Source organism: Sinocyclocheilus grahami, unplaced genomic scaffold (genome assembly GCF_001515645.1).
Source record: "Sinocyclocheilus grahami isolate Dianchi unplaced genomic scaffold, SAMN03320097.WGS_v1.1 scaffold362.1, whole genome shotgun sequence".
NCBI lineage: Eukaryota > Metazoa > Chordata > Actinopteri > Cypriniformes > Cyprinidae > Sinocyclocheilus > Sinocyclocheilus grahami.
In genome coordinates, this window is record NW_015505541.1 from 1185483 (window position 1) to 1202767 (window position 17285).

Below are 17285 nucleotides of genomic sequence, written 5' to 3' on the forward strand. Positions count from 1 at the left end.
AATAAAAAAGGTTATTTTGGTCATTTCTCACAATTGTTAGATATAAAGTCACAACTGTGAGATAAAAAGTCAGAATTTCCTTCTTTATTTTTGGTAAATGTGACTTTATGTGATATTATATTTCACAATTCTGACTTTATTTCTCCTAATTGTGACATTATATCTCACAATTTGACTTTATGTCTCAAAATATGGCTTCATATCTCAAAAATGTGACTTTATTTTTCCTAATTGTGATATTATATATCACAATGTGACTTTCTTTCTCACAAATGTGACTTTATATATTCCAATGTGACGTGCTATTTCTTATTCTGAAGCATTTTCTCACAATTACCCATTTTATTTTTTAATCTGTCACACGTGTGATATATAAAGTCAGTACTATCCTATGTACTTCTTTATTTTTGGTAGTTGTGACTTTAAATCTCACAATGTGGCATTTTATCTCACAAATGCAGCTTAATTCCTTCTATTTGTGTTATTTTTCAGTAAACAATGTGAATTTATTTCTCGTAAATGCAACTTTATATATTCTAGTGTAACTTTTTGTTTCTTACTTTAAACATTTTGCACAGTTAACAGTTTTATTTTTTCTGAGGTGGAATCAAGTTTCCATAAAGGAGCGTACTTACACAAACAGAGATCTTTTGAATATGAATATAATTTTCTTGTCCTGAAAGCTGTTGCGGCATTTGTTCCCCAGTGTCTTGGGTCACTTAACATTCCGTCACCTATTGCGCCGATGACATTGATGACTATGGGGTCACTTTAGTGAGACAGAAACATTTTTGGGACTTGTTTTAAATACTCAGGTCACCCTGGTAGCGACTTCCATAATGACAACAGCTAATGCTGCTAAAATAGGCTGACATGGTTACATCAGAGACTTACCTTGTCAGGCATGAGTAATGGCAATTTGCACGGCCCGTTAAGAAAGCAAATCTCATCCCTTGGATCCCATACATGGTTTATTACCTCAAATCCTTCCCAATCCACACCCACTACCTTTGGGAATGAGCCACCTCCTCTGATATATCCAGATATTAGCAATCAGAAACTACAGGAGCATATCAATATCACATTTAACAAATGTACGTTACAGTGTTGAGGATCCTCAGATCGCCTCTGGTTACCCAACCTAACAGCTCTTCCTATCTGGTACTTTAAAAGGTTCATCATTTGTCTCTGCTCAGATGGAACTGCTTTGTATGTTTCATTTCCTTACATTTGCTCAATTTGCTCAAAGTTTTCCATTAAAGAGAGCGTCTCTGTGCTTCCTATCGTAGAGCAGTTTGCTGTTGTTTTCAGTGCACGACCACAGCAAGTCAGAGGGTCATGTAATTATAGAATTACACCATGATTTCACACCTCATCTCCAGAAACTATTCTTGGCACTAATTATTGGAGCGTCGTTATTAAACATGTCGAGTGATCTCACTGTTCTGACTGACAGGGAGCATTATTATTGCATGCTTGTGGAGTTCTACAGCAGTTATTTTTGGCTAATAAAAGAGGGAAGATATTTCAAATGTGTTCACTTAGCTAAACCGGTTTGAATAACAGAGAATGCATGTACTGATAAATGCATCCACGAAAAAAATTATTTTTCTTGCGGGTTTTCATTTGCAAGATAAAATTGGGGAACTGTTATAGTGGAAACGTTAACCTATTTAACAGCAGGAATCTGAATTGGTTGCATGTATTTAATATCAGTAGCGCACATGAACACGTTAACCTGGAGTAAAATGTCTTTGTAGAATAAAATGGCATGAGATGAAATCATTGATACATTTATATGTATAATGTAAAGACTCTGATTCCTATTTCCTCACAATGATTGTCTAATTTTATGCGATTCCTACTTTTCATACTGTTAGGTGATTGTAAATCAGCTTTTCTTTTTCAGTGAGTACAGTTGTATATTTCATCTTTATGAAATGGTTTCAGATGGTGGAGATTGTTACAATAATCACCCACAGATATGTACATATGTTGGAAGTGCTGTTTTATTATATATTATATTATATTATTCATTAGCTGCCATTATATCTACAATTGTCACTAGTACAGAAAACTCAATCACAAAATTAATGAACTATAACATTTTCCTGATAGGCTTTTATTCGCGTGTGGTGGTAACTATAGTATAAGCGGAATAATTGACTCCAGTCCATTGAATTGTTAGGAAATAATGCACACCCATTATCACCTCGGTATGCATTCTTTTCTAATAATTCAACAGCCCATCGTCAGTTATTCCTTACGGATTTACATTTTAATGAGAATATATATAATCAGTTTCAGTTTCTTCCCTCAGGCAATCCATTTCATGAACTTTCAATTTGCACATAATATACCTGTACATACAACTGTCTATTGTTATATACCTGTACATACAATTGTCGATTTGTATATTTTTATTCCTTATTTACTTGTTCTATTTTTTATTTTTTTTTATCTGTGTTTTTTTGTTCTGTCACTGTCATTCTGTTACACTGTGGAAGCTTCTGTCACGAAAACAAATTCCTCGTATGTGTAAACATACCTGGCAATAAAGCTCATTTTGATTCTGATTCTGATATTTAAAAAACATGTTCTACATATCAGGGAATAAAGAGACAATTAATTGAAATGAATGATGTAAATCTTTTTTTATTTACATCATAAAGTAAATATGCATAAATGTTCTCACAAAGAATCCAGCAGGTTAATGGGATTTGCTTACTGTGCCTGTAACAGGATATGCCAATAACTGTCTTTGCTTACAGACTCAAGGGGAGAGAAAAAAGAAAGCAAGTGTCCAACCCCAGGTTGCGATGGCACGGGGCATGTCACTGGACTCTATCCTCACCATCGAAGCTTGTCCGGCTGCCCTCACAAAGACCGCGTGCCACCAGAAAGTAAGCCGAATATGAATGCCCATTTGCATGTTGGTCCCCATGCGTGTTTGCTACGTGCCATCTGTGCTGTGGGCATGTTTTACCTCTCTTTTCTGTAATGCATATGAGTGTATTTCCTCCTCCACCCGAAGCGGTGGTGCACTTTCTCGTTCGACCAACCTCTGGTTGTGCTGATTGGTGCTGAGTAATTTTAGCCTGTTTCTCAATATGGCTGCACTGATCTCTCAGACCCAAAGCAGCTTTCTCATCACTACCTCCAGTCACACCTCTAATTGGATGAGGATCATGTCACAGGCGGGTTCTGATGAGTCAGTTTACTGCAGGCCCAGAGACGTAGCGCTGCAGGATGTGTCATAGACAACCTAATGACTCGACTCATCTAATTCACCAAAAATAAATCCGTTTTATTGAAGAGTGCTTTCTTTTCCTCGTACGCCAATGCTTTCACACAACGTGCATGCCATTAACACATTGCATGCCTAGATTCTTCTTTCACCATATGGTGTGGCCGTGATTAACTTTATGATTAACTGATTTCAGCTGGAACGTTTCTTAGGAGCATGTGCATGCTGTTGTCACTGAGCCCGTTCAGCTTAATGGAACACAAGGCTTTCATACTCACTCTGGATCCTTCTAACCTTCTCTCGCCCTCTCCTCTCTGTTTGTCCAAGTTCTTGCAATGTATGAGAATGTTCTAAAGTGCCCCACGCCTGGCTGCTCAGGACGCGGCCATGTAAATAGCAACAGGAACTCCCACCGCAGGTGAGTGGCTGGAAGGGACGTGGAGAGAAGAAACTGGCGCCACTGTGGGGACTGATGTTCCAGTCTTTTTACACACTTTATATAGGGAATAAGAAGAATGCGTAGTTTTAGATGGAGCCTTGCTTTCAGGAAGGAGAAGAGGGACTGATTTGTTTGTGTTGTGCTGAGCTTGGCTGGATCGTAGAAACACATAGCTCCAGGCTGCAAATATTTTATTTGCACATTGGCACTTTTGACATGCAGACTGGAGATTCAAGATTCTATTCCCACATGGAACAAGGAACGTGCTGAACTTTTGAAACCTTTTAAAAAAGCCTCTAAAAATTTATAAATAAGATAATATATAAAATATTTGAAATATAAAATAAATATGGTAATATATTTATTTATAAATATTTATTTAATAAATTTAATTGATACTGTATATAATGATACTTTATATAATACAATATCTATACACATACACAGTATATGTACATACTGTATATGTGTTTGTATGTGTGTGTGTGTGTATATATACACTACCAGTCAAAAGTTTTTGAACAGTAAGATTTTGTATTTATTTTTTTATTCTCTTCTGCTCACCAAGCCTGCATTTATTTGATCCAAAGTACAGCAAAAACAGTAAAATGTTGAGATGTTTTTACTATTTAAAATAACTGTTTTCTATTTGAATATATTTTAAAATGTCAATTATTCCTTTGATTTCAAAGCTGAAATTTTAGCATCATTACTCCAGTCACACGATCCTTCAGAAATCATTATATTATTCTGATTTGCTGCTCAAAAACATTTATAATTATTATTATTATTATTATTGTTTTTATTGTAGAAAACAGCTGAGTATAATTTTTCAGGTTTCTTTGATAAATAGAAACTTCAGAAGAACAGCATTCATCTGAAATAGAAATCTTTTTATACAAAATTATACTGACTCCTAGCTTTTGAATGGTATAGTGTATAATGCTACAACAGCTTTTTATTTCAGATAAATGCTGATCTTTGGATCTTTCTATCCATCAAAGAATCCTGAAATATTGATGATAATAATAATAATAATAATAATGATAATAATAATAATAAATGCTTCTTGAACAGCAAATCAGCATATTAGAATGATTTCTGAAGGATCATGTGACACTGAAGACTGGAGTAATGATGCTGAAAATATAGCTTAATAAATTACATTGTAAAATATATTCAAATAGAAAGCAGTTATTTTAAATATTAAAAATATTTCACTGCTTTGGTGTATTTTGGATCAAATAAATGCAGGCTTGGTGAGCAGAACAGAATGTGAAAAAGTGTATTTAATAATAAAAAATGTTGTTTTCTAAATTGAATAATATAATAATACTAATAATAATAGAAATTTATATTACTATTGAAACCTATACTAATCTAAAAATTAAAAGCATATGTCTAATTCTAATGAATAATTAAATGTAATATTTATTTAATTATATTTAATTAATAATGATATATCTCAAAAACATTTTTATATTTATATATCTAAACAGTTATATAAGTAAAGGTTTTATTATTATTATTATTATTCTGTATATTTTTTTTACAAGATGAAAGATGATTTTCTAAAGAATGAGAGCTCCACATGTACAAAAAGTCGCAGACTTACACTTAAGCAGTTAAGATGTGCCTCCATGTGCATATGGTGTACATTCAGACAGATGCAGTCTCCACCCGAAGTTGCTGCAGGCCATGTTATATGGAACAGCTCCTATGGGACAAGCACACACACACACGCTATTAGAAGGGTTCAGCTGAAGAAAACAAAATGTATAATAGGGGAATATAACAACCTTGTACAGTATATATGGTTTGTCTACACATTCCTCATGGCATGGTTGTCATGGCAACTCAGCATAGTGACAGCCTCCTTCTGTCTGTCAGACAGCACTCACTCACTCACTCACTTTTTCACATGTCCAATTCTTTAAATGCACTTATATGCTTTATTTGTTTCTGAAATGTCAGAACGCGGGGGGGATTATGTTTGCATTTTTGTCTCGTGTTGGTTAATTTTTTGTATTTTTTGAGAATGACTGAATGGTTTCCTTATAACCAGAAAACAATAATTGCAGATGATAAGAAGACAGTTCCCAGCTATACAAAGGATTACATAGTGAGAGTGAGAGAGAGAGAGAGAGAGAGAGAGAGAAAGCTACAGAAAAGTGAGAGAAATGAAACAGAAATGAGGGATAAACAAACGGAGAGGAAGACAGAGTAATGAGAGGAAGAAACAACGAGGAAGAAAGAGAGCAAGAGAGAAAGGAGAAAAAAAGGAGAGCAGGGGAGCGTAGCTAGATGTTCTGAAGCTCAGTTTGCTGTAGTGTGTCTCTCTGAAATGACTGCGGAATCTCGCTGTGAGGAGCTTTCTGAAGCCAGCCAGCCAGAAATGCCCAGCAGATATCTGCAAAGCTTTGCCTTCATACTATAGAACTAGGCCACATGAAATGCATAATTCATACATAAATATCCCCATGTTCCGCACAGGATTTTGCAAACATGTTGGAAGTCTGTATTGAGAGAATGCCATAAAAAGCTGACTATTCTCTCTGACAGACTTGTCTCCCTATGCTGGTATTATACATTCCCTCATATCTCACTTTGTTCTTCAACTTCTGCAATCTGCTAGGGCATGTGTGTGCGTTTGGGAGTGTGTATGTGTGTGTGCCCTTACATGCTGCTTGTAACATAATGCTAACACTACATAAATTGCTCTGCTGTTGTTGCAGTCTCTCGGGATGTCCCATAGCCGCCGCCGAGAAGATGGCAAAGGTTCAGGAGAAACATCAACCCTGCGACAGCTCCAAGTCCAACCAGGCGTCAGACCGTGTCCTGAGGTACTTCGTGCCATATGTTTAGTAAAGAGTTTTTGATGGAACAGTACATTAATCCTATTCACATTTACAAGTATTTTTATAGTGCTTTTCACAAAACAGAGTGCATTGCCTCTTTAAAAATAATTAAAGACCTTAATTTGTATTTATTCTTGTTCTTTAAAAACGACTTTCCTTTCTCACTGATGCATCTTAAGCTATTGTTAATCAACAGACAAATAGCTATTTAACATTCAGTTTTCATTTTATATATTACATAATTGCAGTAATATAATTATTGTGATTTATTTTTAAAATTACCATATATATATATATATATATATATATATATAGCTGGGAAATGATTAATTGTGATTAATCGCATCCAAAATAAAAGTTTTTGTGTACATAATATATGTGTGTGTACTGTGTATATTTATTATTTATATATAAATACACACACGTGCATGTATATATTTAAGAAAAATATGTTGTTTATGTATTAAATATATATTTACATATAATATAAATTAAATTAATATAAATATATTCTGTATGTGTGTGTATCTTTATATATACATAATAAATATACACAGTACACACACATATTTTATATAAACAAAAACTTTTATGTTGGATGTGATTATATATTATAAGAATTCTATATATATATATATTTTTTATTTTTTTTATAATATAATGAGTGTATTTGTATATATTTTAGTAATTTAAAAAAATAACATTCTTAATTTAAGTACTTAAAATAAATATTTTTGATTTTCGGGAGAACTGACTCTTTAAGATGAATCCAGATGATTAAAAACGTGCTACATGACAAATATAAAATGGATTGAGAACTGTGATTCATCTTGACTTTGAGTATGATATATGTCCAGGACTCTGATACCCAACCTTGATGTCCTCCCTTTGTCAATTCTTCCAGACCCATGTGCTTCGTAAAACAGCTGGAGATCCCACAGTATGGGTACAAAAATAACGTCCCAACCAGTACTCCACGATCCAACCTGGCCAAGGAGCTGGAGAAGTACTCCAAAGCCAGCTTCGACTACAGCAACAGTTATGACAACCAGCCTCATGCCTATGGCAAGAGGCCCCTCACCCCGAAGCACCATGGGCAAGACACCTCACCCAAAGGATATGATGGCAAGCTTGGCTTTGTTATTCTTTTCCTCTGTCATTGAAGCTGGTGAGGTAGAAGGAGTCAGAATTGATAAACTGGTCTTTCTCGAGGGGATCAAATGGAAATAAGATTAGAATTAGTTTTGTACTGCCAGACGTCCTTGCGCTATTTTCCATTAAAAAAGAATTTCTTTTCTTTTTTCTATTTTGAAGTGAAGGCCTTCTCTTAATAAAAGCTTTAGCTTGGATTTTTCACAGGCAGCCATCGAGTTCAGTGCTCCTTTATTGGAAATCCTACTCTACTTATTGGCTTCTGAAATGATTAATAACCTAGGTACACAAACCCAATGAAGGGATTTCCAATTTGCATGCAGCTCCTTTAATTTAATTATGGCTGAATAGATATTTTTGACCACGATAATACATATGTGGGAAGAATGTATAGATATATAAATCTATAATAACATTTGATCCTATATGATATTCTCTTTTTCTCTTTGTATGTATGTATATAATGCAAGATGTTGCAAGACATTCTCTTATAAATTAAAAATAGCAACAAAAAAAAGCAGTTATGTAGGTGTTAACCTTTTCATTTCTGGTCCACAGTGAGAGATGCAGACAGATGTTTGAATGACGCCAGATTTAAAAACCTATCGTCTGGATGTTTATCAGTTTTCTCAAACATTATGTTTCTCCGTCTTTGGTTAAAGCTTCATTTTTTGAGGTTTTTGTGTTTGGTAATGTGCAGCGTTGTAGCTCGCAACCGCAGCCCTGGTCTTGATAAATGAGTGCACTTACATTTGTGAAGGAATCAAATTAACTGGAACGATTTTGTTCAAAATGGTAGCAGTTGATTTCACGCCCAAGCCAGAAATTGTAGAGATTTCCTGTCAACAGAATTCGGCGGGATATTTTGGTACAGTTTCATTAGCTGTGCTTAAAATAACTCATTTTCATTATAACTCATGGTTATTACATCAGGACAGCCTTGATTGCCCATAAGGAGCATTACAGCATGCCCTGCAGTGATAATATAGACAATGTTATTGAAATCAGAACACATACCACATCTTGGAAATTAAAGAGCATTCTTGCAAGTGATGTTACTTGCCTGTATGCTTTATCAAAGAAATGTAGTTTTTGATAAATGAGACAAATTAAGAAAATTAAGCTTGGAAAAAAAATTAATGAGAATAACATTTAATTAATGTTAGGAATTAACTGCACTTCATTTAGACTCAGTTGGCAACATCAATTAGTTACACCCAGTTTAGTTGTAATGACAGTTTTGCTATTTGTCTCAATGCAAAATTAGATGAAAAATAAGATCAAATGGGAGAGTAGTATAAATCTTGAATAAGTGGTTATAACTGCATTTTAGCAGCTGATTTGTCACCTTCCAGTATTGAAGGATAATAACAGCTCCTTAGTCAATACTAGGTTTCTTTGTTTTCTCAGATGTTGTGTCTGAATGCAGACTAGGGTTTCTCTATGAATGTGGATTTATATAAAAAAGAAATGCTGTATAAATGCTTCCCATACAGGTTTTAGATTTCATGTTAACAATGTGTAGCCCTCTGCATGAAACCTAGATACACTGTTAAACCATTTCTCCCCCTCTCCTCCACTCTCTCTCTCTCACACTCAATTTCTCACAGCATTCATCATGAAACATCAGATCATCTAATAAGTGTGTATGTGTGTATCTATGTTTCTGTCTGTGACTATCTATCTATCTATCTATCTATCTATCTATCTATCTATCTATCTATCTATCTATCTATCTATCTATCTATCTATCTATCTATCTATCTATCTATCTATCTATCTATCTATCTGTCTGTCTGTCTGTCATTCTATCATCTATCTGTTCTATCATTTTGTCTATTGATCTATTTTTCTATCTGTCTGTCTTTCTATTCCACCATCCATTCATCCATCCATCCATCCAAGGTTATAGTGGCCGTCTGACCCGGTGTATGTGTATGTGTGCAGCCAAGCGCTACTGTAAGACCTCGAGCCCGGCCAGCAGCACCACGAGCAGCTACGCTCCCAGCAGCAGTCTCAGCTGTGGAGGAGGAGGAGGGGGAGGAGGAAGCAGCGCCAGCAGCACCTGCAGCAAGAGCAGCTTCGACTACACGCACGACATGGAAGCCGCCCACATGGCCGCCACTGCCATCCTCAACCTGTCCACACGCTGCAGAGAGATGCCCCAGAGCCTCACCGGGAAAGGCCCGGAGCTCCTAGCACAGGTGAGGGTCCACAACTTTTTCCTGCCAGATCCTCTCTCATCCTCACCCACTTGTACTGCTAATATTGTATTTTGCTTTCTCTCACTGGTATTTCTTAGTTTATCTGCACTGCCTTCCAGTACGTAATGGTAGTGCACCGAAATGAGGGCATGCAAGTTTAGAGTCATTCGGGGCAAATCCCTGGTCCTCTCCTCTGTGTTTTCGAGCTCTTTTGCACAGGGTGAAAGTTCAAACAGTGAATGACAGCAGCACCTCTGAGAGCTCTCTGCTGGACTCAGGGTCATCATATGAGCCTAACGGTCTGAACGAGCCACGGTTGCTTTAGTGACACATCGATTTCAGACATAATTTGTTTGGTGATAATGAGAGCGCAGGGCTGGAGGAGACCAGAGGAAGCTGGCAGCTGCAGGAACGCTGGGGTAGTGGTGCCCCTACCCTCTCTCACTGAGACAAATAGAATTAATGTCGATTTCAGCTGTAGTCCAGGCCAAGCCAGCTCTCACAGCATCCCTCTGGGTACATAGGAAAGACAATGACCTCTCTTTAAGGACAGTGAGGCAGCAGGCTAGAGGGAGTGGGGATGAGACTAAGAGAGAGAGAAAGAGGGACAGAGGTAGTGAGGAGCTGTAGGGCTCTATATATTCACTAATAAGCAGCTGTGCATGGAGATGTAGGGCAGTGCAAAGAAGAAGCTCACACTCTCTTCTTTCAGATCTTTTCTCCTCCCATCCTTTCTCACACTGTAAAAACTGAGGTGGTTGTAGAGTTTTAGAAATTCATCGACCTAATTATAAATATATTAATTGAATGTAAAATGTTGTCAAAATTTGCCATCATTGCAAGTCTAGAAATACTTTTTTTGGAGTTGTATGCAAATAAATTGTTCAGTGTTATGCACTGCATTTCATGTTTTTTATATAAAAAGTACACTACGATTAAAAAGTTAGGGGTCGGTAACACTTGAAATGTTTTTTGAGGTAAAAGATAAAAAAGTAAAAATAGTAATATACCATTAATAAAACATTTAAAATAACCTTCTCTAGTTCAGTATATTTTAAAATGAGATTCATTCTTATGATAGCAAAGCTGAATTTTCTGCAGCGCGTCACATGATCGTTCAGAAATCCTTCTATTTTTGTGCTCAAGAAATATTTATTGTTATCATCAATGCTGCTTAATGTTGTTGTCAAAACCATTATATGCTTTTTCAAGATTCTTTGATAAATAGAAGGTTAAAAAGAACACCATTTATTTGAAATAAAAATAATTTTATTATCTTTTCCGCTTCTGGTCAATTTAATGCATCCTTTCATTCATTCTTTCATTTATTCAAAAAAAATAAAAAATACCTACCCGATTCTTCTAAAAGGTAGTGAACACACAGAACAAAGTGCTTGATGTCTCATAATATGCCACATGACCTTAATACTTTATACAGTACATGAAACGTGACATGGGTAGCAAACAACTAACTAATCATTTTAAGTAGAGGTACAAATACAGCTTGACATCACCAGACATTAATTATCACACGTGACAACAAAATCAGCAACAACAGTGTAAATAAAGCTGGCAAGCAGTCAAACAATGCAACTATAATAATTATTCATGCCTAAAGCAGGGAAGAGGAAAGAAGGCTAATGGGACTGGACCACAAAACTACTGTTTCAGTCTAGGCATTTGAACACACAATTAATGTTGTTCTCCTTTAAGATCCCTTGCTTATGTTTTTGTAAGTTATAAGTAGGCATGAAACAGAAATTGCAATTGTTTTTCTTCCCTATCATTACATATGTTAAATTACGCAAATTAAAAAAATTATGTGCATGGATAAATAATTTATAATACACACTGCAATATTCCGAAAAATAAGAATTATCAATATTGATTTCATGGTGAATAATATGTGTTACCAAAAAATACAATTAAATTTTTTCCCCAGAATTTATAAAAAAAATAATAATTAAAATAGTAATAATAAATGAAATATAATAATTAAATTAATTAATTAAATATAATATAAATAAAAATGAATTAAATATAGTAATAATATATTAAAATAATTTTTTTACATGCTTAAAAATCTTTTTAACTGTGCATATGAACCATGTACCCATCCTCATCTGTCATCCTTCCCTTCCGTATCTCAGCCTTTTTACTTAATTATTCTCTTTATTCTTTATTCTCTTATCAATTCTCCTCTCTCTTCCTCTTTCGTGGCAGAGCCCTGATGACAGAGATGGGGATGAGAACGGAACCCTGGATCTGAGCCGGGCTGGAGGGATGGGGGAGGGCAGTGGAGGCACAGTGCTGACCCCCCTGCAGCCCATGTCGCCCCAGCGGCAGGCCCTGCTCAACAGCCAATGCTACCAGATGAGCACGGCAGACTGCTGGGACCTGCCTGTGGACTACACCAAGATCAAACACCTGGACGAGGACCACAAGGAGGTACTCCCCCCCACCCCGAAACCCCTTGAGTCTGGCTAGAGACAGACTGGAGCACTTGCGTCACTTTACATAAAATGAATTTAGAGGATAGTTACCACCTTTTTGGCTCATTGTGTTTGTTGCACCGGAGAGTGTGATCATTTAGAATATTCCTTTTGATCATTTTGAAAACAACATTGGAACTTTACATTTGAATTTTCTCTTAACATTCTGAAGCAGAGTAACATTTAAAAAATGTTAAATGAACATCAAGCTAAATTGGTTTAGAAATAATGTTGCATGAACAATCAATAAATAATGTTTTTGTGCTAATGTTTTGAGAACGTTATTAAAGACCAGATAACAGACTGGGAACGTTACCTGTTAGCTGGGAAAAATCCAGACACAGCAACAAAGAAGAGGGACTATCTGTTTGTCCAACCAATAGCTTGATGAGGAGAAGTGTTCAGGAAACCTGTTTGAAAGCAGTCATTATTTCTGTTAGCATGCAAAAGTGAAATAAATTAAACACTTCACCTTTATAAAACTTTTAAAAAATGTCAGTCAAATTAGCATTTATCATAAAATATATAAAGCAGTAATAAAACAGTACTTTCGACAAATGTGACTATAAAAATTCTTAAGATTCTTAAGGTGAAATCTTCTTTCACCAGGCATTTTGCTTTCTTGTTAGCAGCTAACTGGTTATCAGAAAAACAGTTGGCAGATGAATGCTAGTCATATTAAGATTACCGTTTACTGCTTACGTGTTCAACCCACCACAGCAGAAGCTTCTGCTTAGTCTACCCGCTTTTCTTTTCCACTGTAGCTAAGCAAAAGGACCTGTTTATAATATAAAATTGTTTGCCTGTGACATGTTAATGGGAGCACAATTGAGTCATTTCTAAACCGTTGCTTGTCTTTGTTTAAACCTTAAACAGTAAACTGGTTGGGGAAGCTATTGTAGTTATTTGAAGGACGGTAGGCTGTTCCTTTTGAAGGACTGAAATGACATCTAGTGTAGAGTGCTGGTACTGCATGCCTTCACTTCACTGGCGATTATTGCTTGAAACCGGATTTTTCCTCTGTTAATTAATTACTCATTAATGAACCACCAGACTTAAACTGTTGTTATTATTATTTCAAAGGGGAATTGATGTTTTTGCTAAATTGTTGGGGAACTGGAAAGAATGCAAATTAGGCTGTATGAGATTTTGTGCTCAGTTTTATAATAACATGGTATTCTTTTAAATGTGAACGCTGTATATTATGTAATTACAGTACTAGCAGGCCATTGTACTATTGTTCCTTTTTATACTGCATCATAACATACACTGAAATCTTTCTTTTTCTTTCTCCATCCTCATTTTCAGGATGACCTGGACCCATTTCAGGATCTATTGGAAGAGCAGCAGTATTCAGGAGACGTGTCCCTCCCCAGTCCCAAACACAAATATGCTCCCTGCAAGGAGAGCAAGAAGGAGCTCCTCACGTAAGCTTCTGCACTGGATCGGGACTATCTCCTGTTGTTGACCTTGTAGCATGCTTTTGTTATTATTACTGTGTGTCCATTGATATAAGAAATTAATTATTCAGCTAGGATGCATTAAATTGATCAAAAGACAATATTACAAAAGTTTTTTTTTTATTCATCAAAGAATCCTGAAAAATATTTTCCCATAAAATATTAATATTAACTATTTTCAGTATTGACAATGATTTAAAAAAAATAATAATTTTTAATATAAAACTATTATTAAAGTTAAATGTGCACTCTGTAATTTTTTATTTAAATTGTGCTGCATATCATTCTGGGCTTACTATATAAGCAAAAGCTTTTCTTAATGTATGGCATTTGTAAAAATGCACTATTGGCAGGCAGCCATGATAAATTAATTCAATTCAATTCAATTAATTCAATTAATAATGCTGAAGTCAGTATTATTGGGCTGGTCATATGATCTTAGCATCCATGTATAATAAAACAGCTTTTGTTAGGCTACTATTAAAAGTGTAAACTTTAATAAGTTTAAACTTATTGTTTCGAAAGTACAATTCATTTATTTGCATATAAAACATTTTAATGATAAAAGTGACCCTGAGAGCAACTTAGTAGCTTTATTAATGCAACTGTTCTAGTAAACCATGCCTCATGCTTCTAAAATCCTCTCTTAAGGCTATCAAGCTGCCAACTGGCTGACAAGGGCATACGTGGTATGATGACATCTAACTCCCAGGATCTGAAGTAAGCTCTCATGTTTACTCGGCAGGCACCTCAGTTGACCCTCAAAATGAGGTCTGTCTGAGGTTACGCTAATCTGTTTCATGTTTTCATTGCTTGCAGGTGTCCCACTCCTGGCTGTGATGGCTCTGGGCATATCACAGGCAACTACGCCTCACACAGAAGGTGAAGACTCACAAATATGCACATTAAAAATTTGATTTAATACTTCACGTAATGTTTTGGCCACCCGTAGATTCAAAGAAGTGCAATGAGAAGCCCTTGGCATTTTTTGGTAAATGTGTTTCTTGCTCTGAAGTCTGTCAGGTTGTCCCCGGGCAAAGAAGAGTGGTATTAAAATAATGCACAGTAAGGAGGACAAGGATGACCAGGAGCCAATCAGGTGCATTTTTTTAATTCCTTCAACTATCCAAAGTAACTGAAAGTTGAATTTTGCTTGTTGTAACTTACAGGAGGACTAAGGTTAAAATCGGCCAGTTACTGAGGACAATTGAAAGTGAAGTGACATGTGGCCAAGTATGGTGACCCATACTCGGAATTAGTGCTCTGCATTTATCCCATCCAAAGTGCACACACACACAGCAGTGAACACACACACGGAGCAGTGGGCAGCCATTTTTTGCTGTGGCACCCGGGGAGCAGTTGGGGGTTTGGTGCCTTGCTCAGTTGTGGTATTGAAGGTGGGAGAGAGCGCTGTACATTCATTCCCCCCACCTACAATCCCTGCTGGTACGAGACCGACTCTCTAACCATTAGGCCATGACTTCCCCCAGAAGGAACTTTACTATATGTGTGTGCTTATATGTGTGAACTCGTCTCTGCTGTGCCCAATGTCTTTAGGTGTCCTGTGCCAGGCTGTGATGGCCAGGGTCATGTGACAGGGAAGTATGCATCCCACCGCAGTGCATCCGGCTGCCCGCTGGCCGCCAAGCGTCAGAAAGACGGTTATGTGAACGGAGCGCCTTTCTCCTGGAAGTCTGGCAAGACAGACGGCATGACCTGCCCCACCCCAGGCTGCGATGGCTCAGGCCACGTCAGTGGCAGCTTTCTCACCCACCGGAGGTACATGAGCATGTGTGTGAGCGTTTCTTAGCTAGGCCACTATATAGCAAGAAATAATTTTCTTAATCAGTATTTTAATAAAAATATCACAACATTCTTAAAACATGATATATTTAATTGAGAAGTAGAATTATTAATAGTGTTGTTATTGTTAACTAAAATCAAAACTATTTTAAAAAATAGCTTTCATTAATTGAAATAAATAAACAAAATATAAATATTAGAAAATAAAAACTTGAATGAAAACTAGATATGTTGCTTTGGCAGCTAACTGAAATAAATACGTTTAAAATAATAAAATACTTAAAAAGGGCACATGACAAAATTAATACAATTTTAAAATATGAAAATAAAGCTACATTTGAAATGTTAATAAATACTGTAATAGTATTTAAATAACATAATTTATTAATAATATTACAGTGGATATTCAGATAAATAAATAAAAAATGTTACCCAAATGGCATTTTTTCTTCTTATTTTAATAAAAAAAATAATAATAAAAAATAAAAGTGTTAACCTTTTTAAGGTTAAGGGTTTTTTATGTTTATGGTTAAAACAATAAAAACAATTAGCCAGTGGCGTAAGAAAAATAATATTCAAGATATATTCTCTAAAACATTTTATTATCATAAAATAGTCCTGGTAAATGTTGTTTTAGGATGTTTAGATATTTTACCTTAAAACAAGACAAAGATGAAGATTAGTTTGCACTTTTAAATACTTTGAAGCAATAAACATACAGTATGTGAATCAGTCAATGTTTTAATGCAGCAGACATATTTTAAACATACATTCTCAAAACCAGAGGAAAGGATTTAATTCCCAAAGTAAATCAATTTAAGCCAATAAACTAAATGAAAGAATGCACAATTATGTTCTTAACCTTGAAAAAATATGTAAACTTTTTCATCAGCAGAATGTTTAAATTGGAGAGTTAAAAATGATTATTATTTGTTTTATTTTTTTGTACACTGGTAGTCTGTCCGGTTGTCCCCGTGCCACATCTGCTATGAAGAAGGCAAGGATGACCGGGGTTGAAATGCTCACAATCAAGCAGAGAGCAAGTAAAGGCATGTCATTTTTTATTATATAAATTACTAAAGAAATTACATTCATTTTTCTTGCCATCAGTGGCATTTTTTACAGTGAATTTCCAAATGTTCCCTTCCAGGTATAGAAAATGATGAGGAGATTAAACAACTGGATGAGGAAATCAAAGACCTGAACGAATCGAACAATCAAGTAGAGTCAGACATGATCAAATTAAGGACTCAAGTAAGAGCAGTTGCCATCTATCACATAAGGCTTTGGCCATGTGTTCAGTCACAGAGATGCATTTGTCTCTCATTCTCCCTCCTCCCAGATCACCACCATGGAGACTAACCTGAAGTCCATCGAGGAGGAAAACAAGGCCATAGAGCAGCAGAACGACTCGCTGCTGCATGAGCTCGCCAACCTCAGCCAGTCCCTCATCAACAGTCTTGCCAACATCCAGCTTCCACACATGGTAAGAGCCAACAGACATGAGGCCTCACGTGCACTCTTAAAAATAAAGCTTCCAAAACACTTATGCCATAGAAGAACCATTTTGGGTTCCCTAAAGAACATTTCAGTGAACAGTTCTTTTTTCTATAATATCTTAATAGTCTGA

The 17285-nt window shown here is 35.8% G+C and overlaps 1 protein-coding gene across 5 annotated transcripts in view; it reads left to right on the top strand.

Moving 5' to 3' along the window:
- LOC107549112 (myelin transcription factor 1-like protein) overlaps positions 1-17285 on the top strand; it is a 58761-nt gene that overhangs the window by 37206 nt on the left and 4270 nt on the right. For 4 of the 5 annotated variants that reach the window (XM_016230073.1, XM_016230071.1, XM_016230074.1 and 1 more), the window contains 14 exons: positions 2772-2903; positions 3575-3665; positions 6422-6529; positions 7449-7669; positions 9644-9900; positions 12124-12348; positions 13701-13819; positions 14504-14572; positions 14672-14734; positions 14868-14951; positions 15410-15631; positions 16613-16704; positions 16806-16909; positions 16998-17141. In XM_016230073.1, the coding sequence (XP_016085559.1) occupies positions 2772-2903; positions 3575-3665; positions 6422-6529; positions 7449-7669; positions 9644-9900; positions 12124-12348; positions 13701-13819; positions 14504-14572; positions 14672-14734; positions 14868-14951; positions 15410-15631; positions 16613-16704; positions 16806-16909; positions 16998-17141 (1931 nt within the window). The remainder of the gene's footprint in view (positions 1-2771; positions 2904-3574; positions 3666-6421; positions 6530-7448; positions 7670-9643; positions 9901-12123; positions 12349-13700; positions 13820-14503; positions 14573-14671; positions 14735-14867; positions 14952-15409; positions 15632-16612; positions 16705-16805; positions 16910-16997; positions 17142-17285) is intronic. The other variant, XM_016230075.1, reaches the window with a different exon arrangement.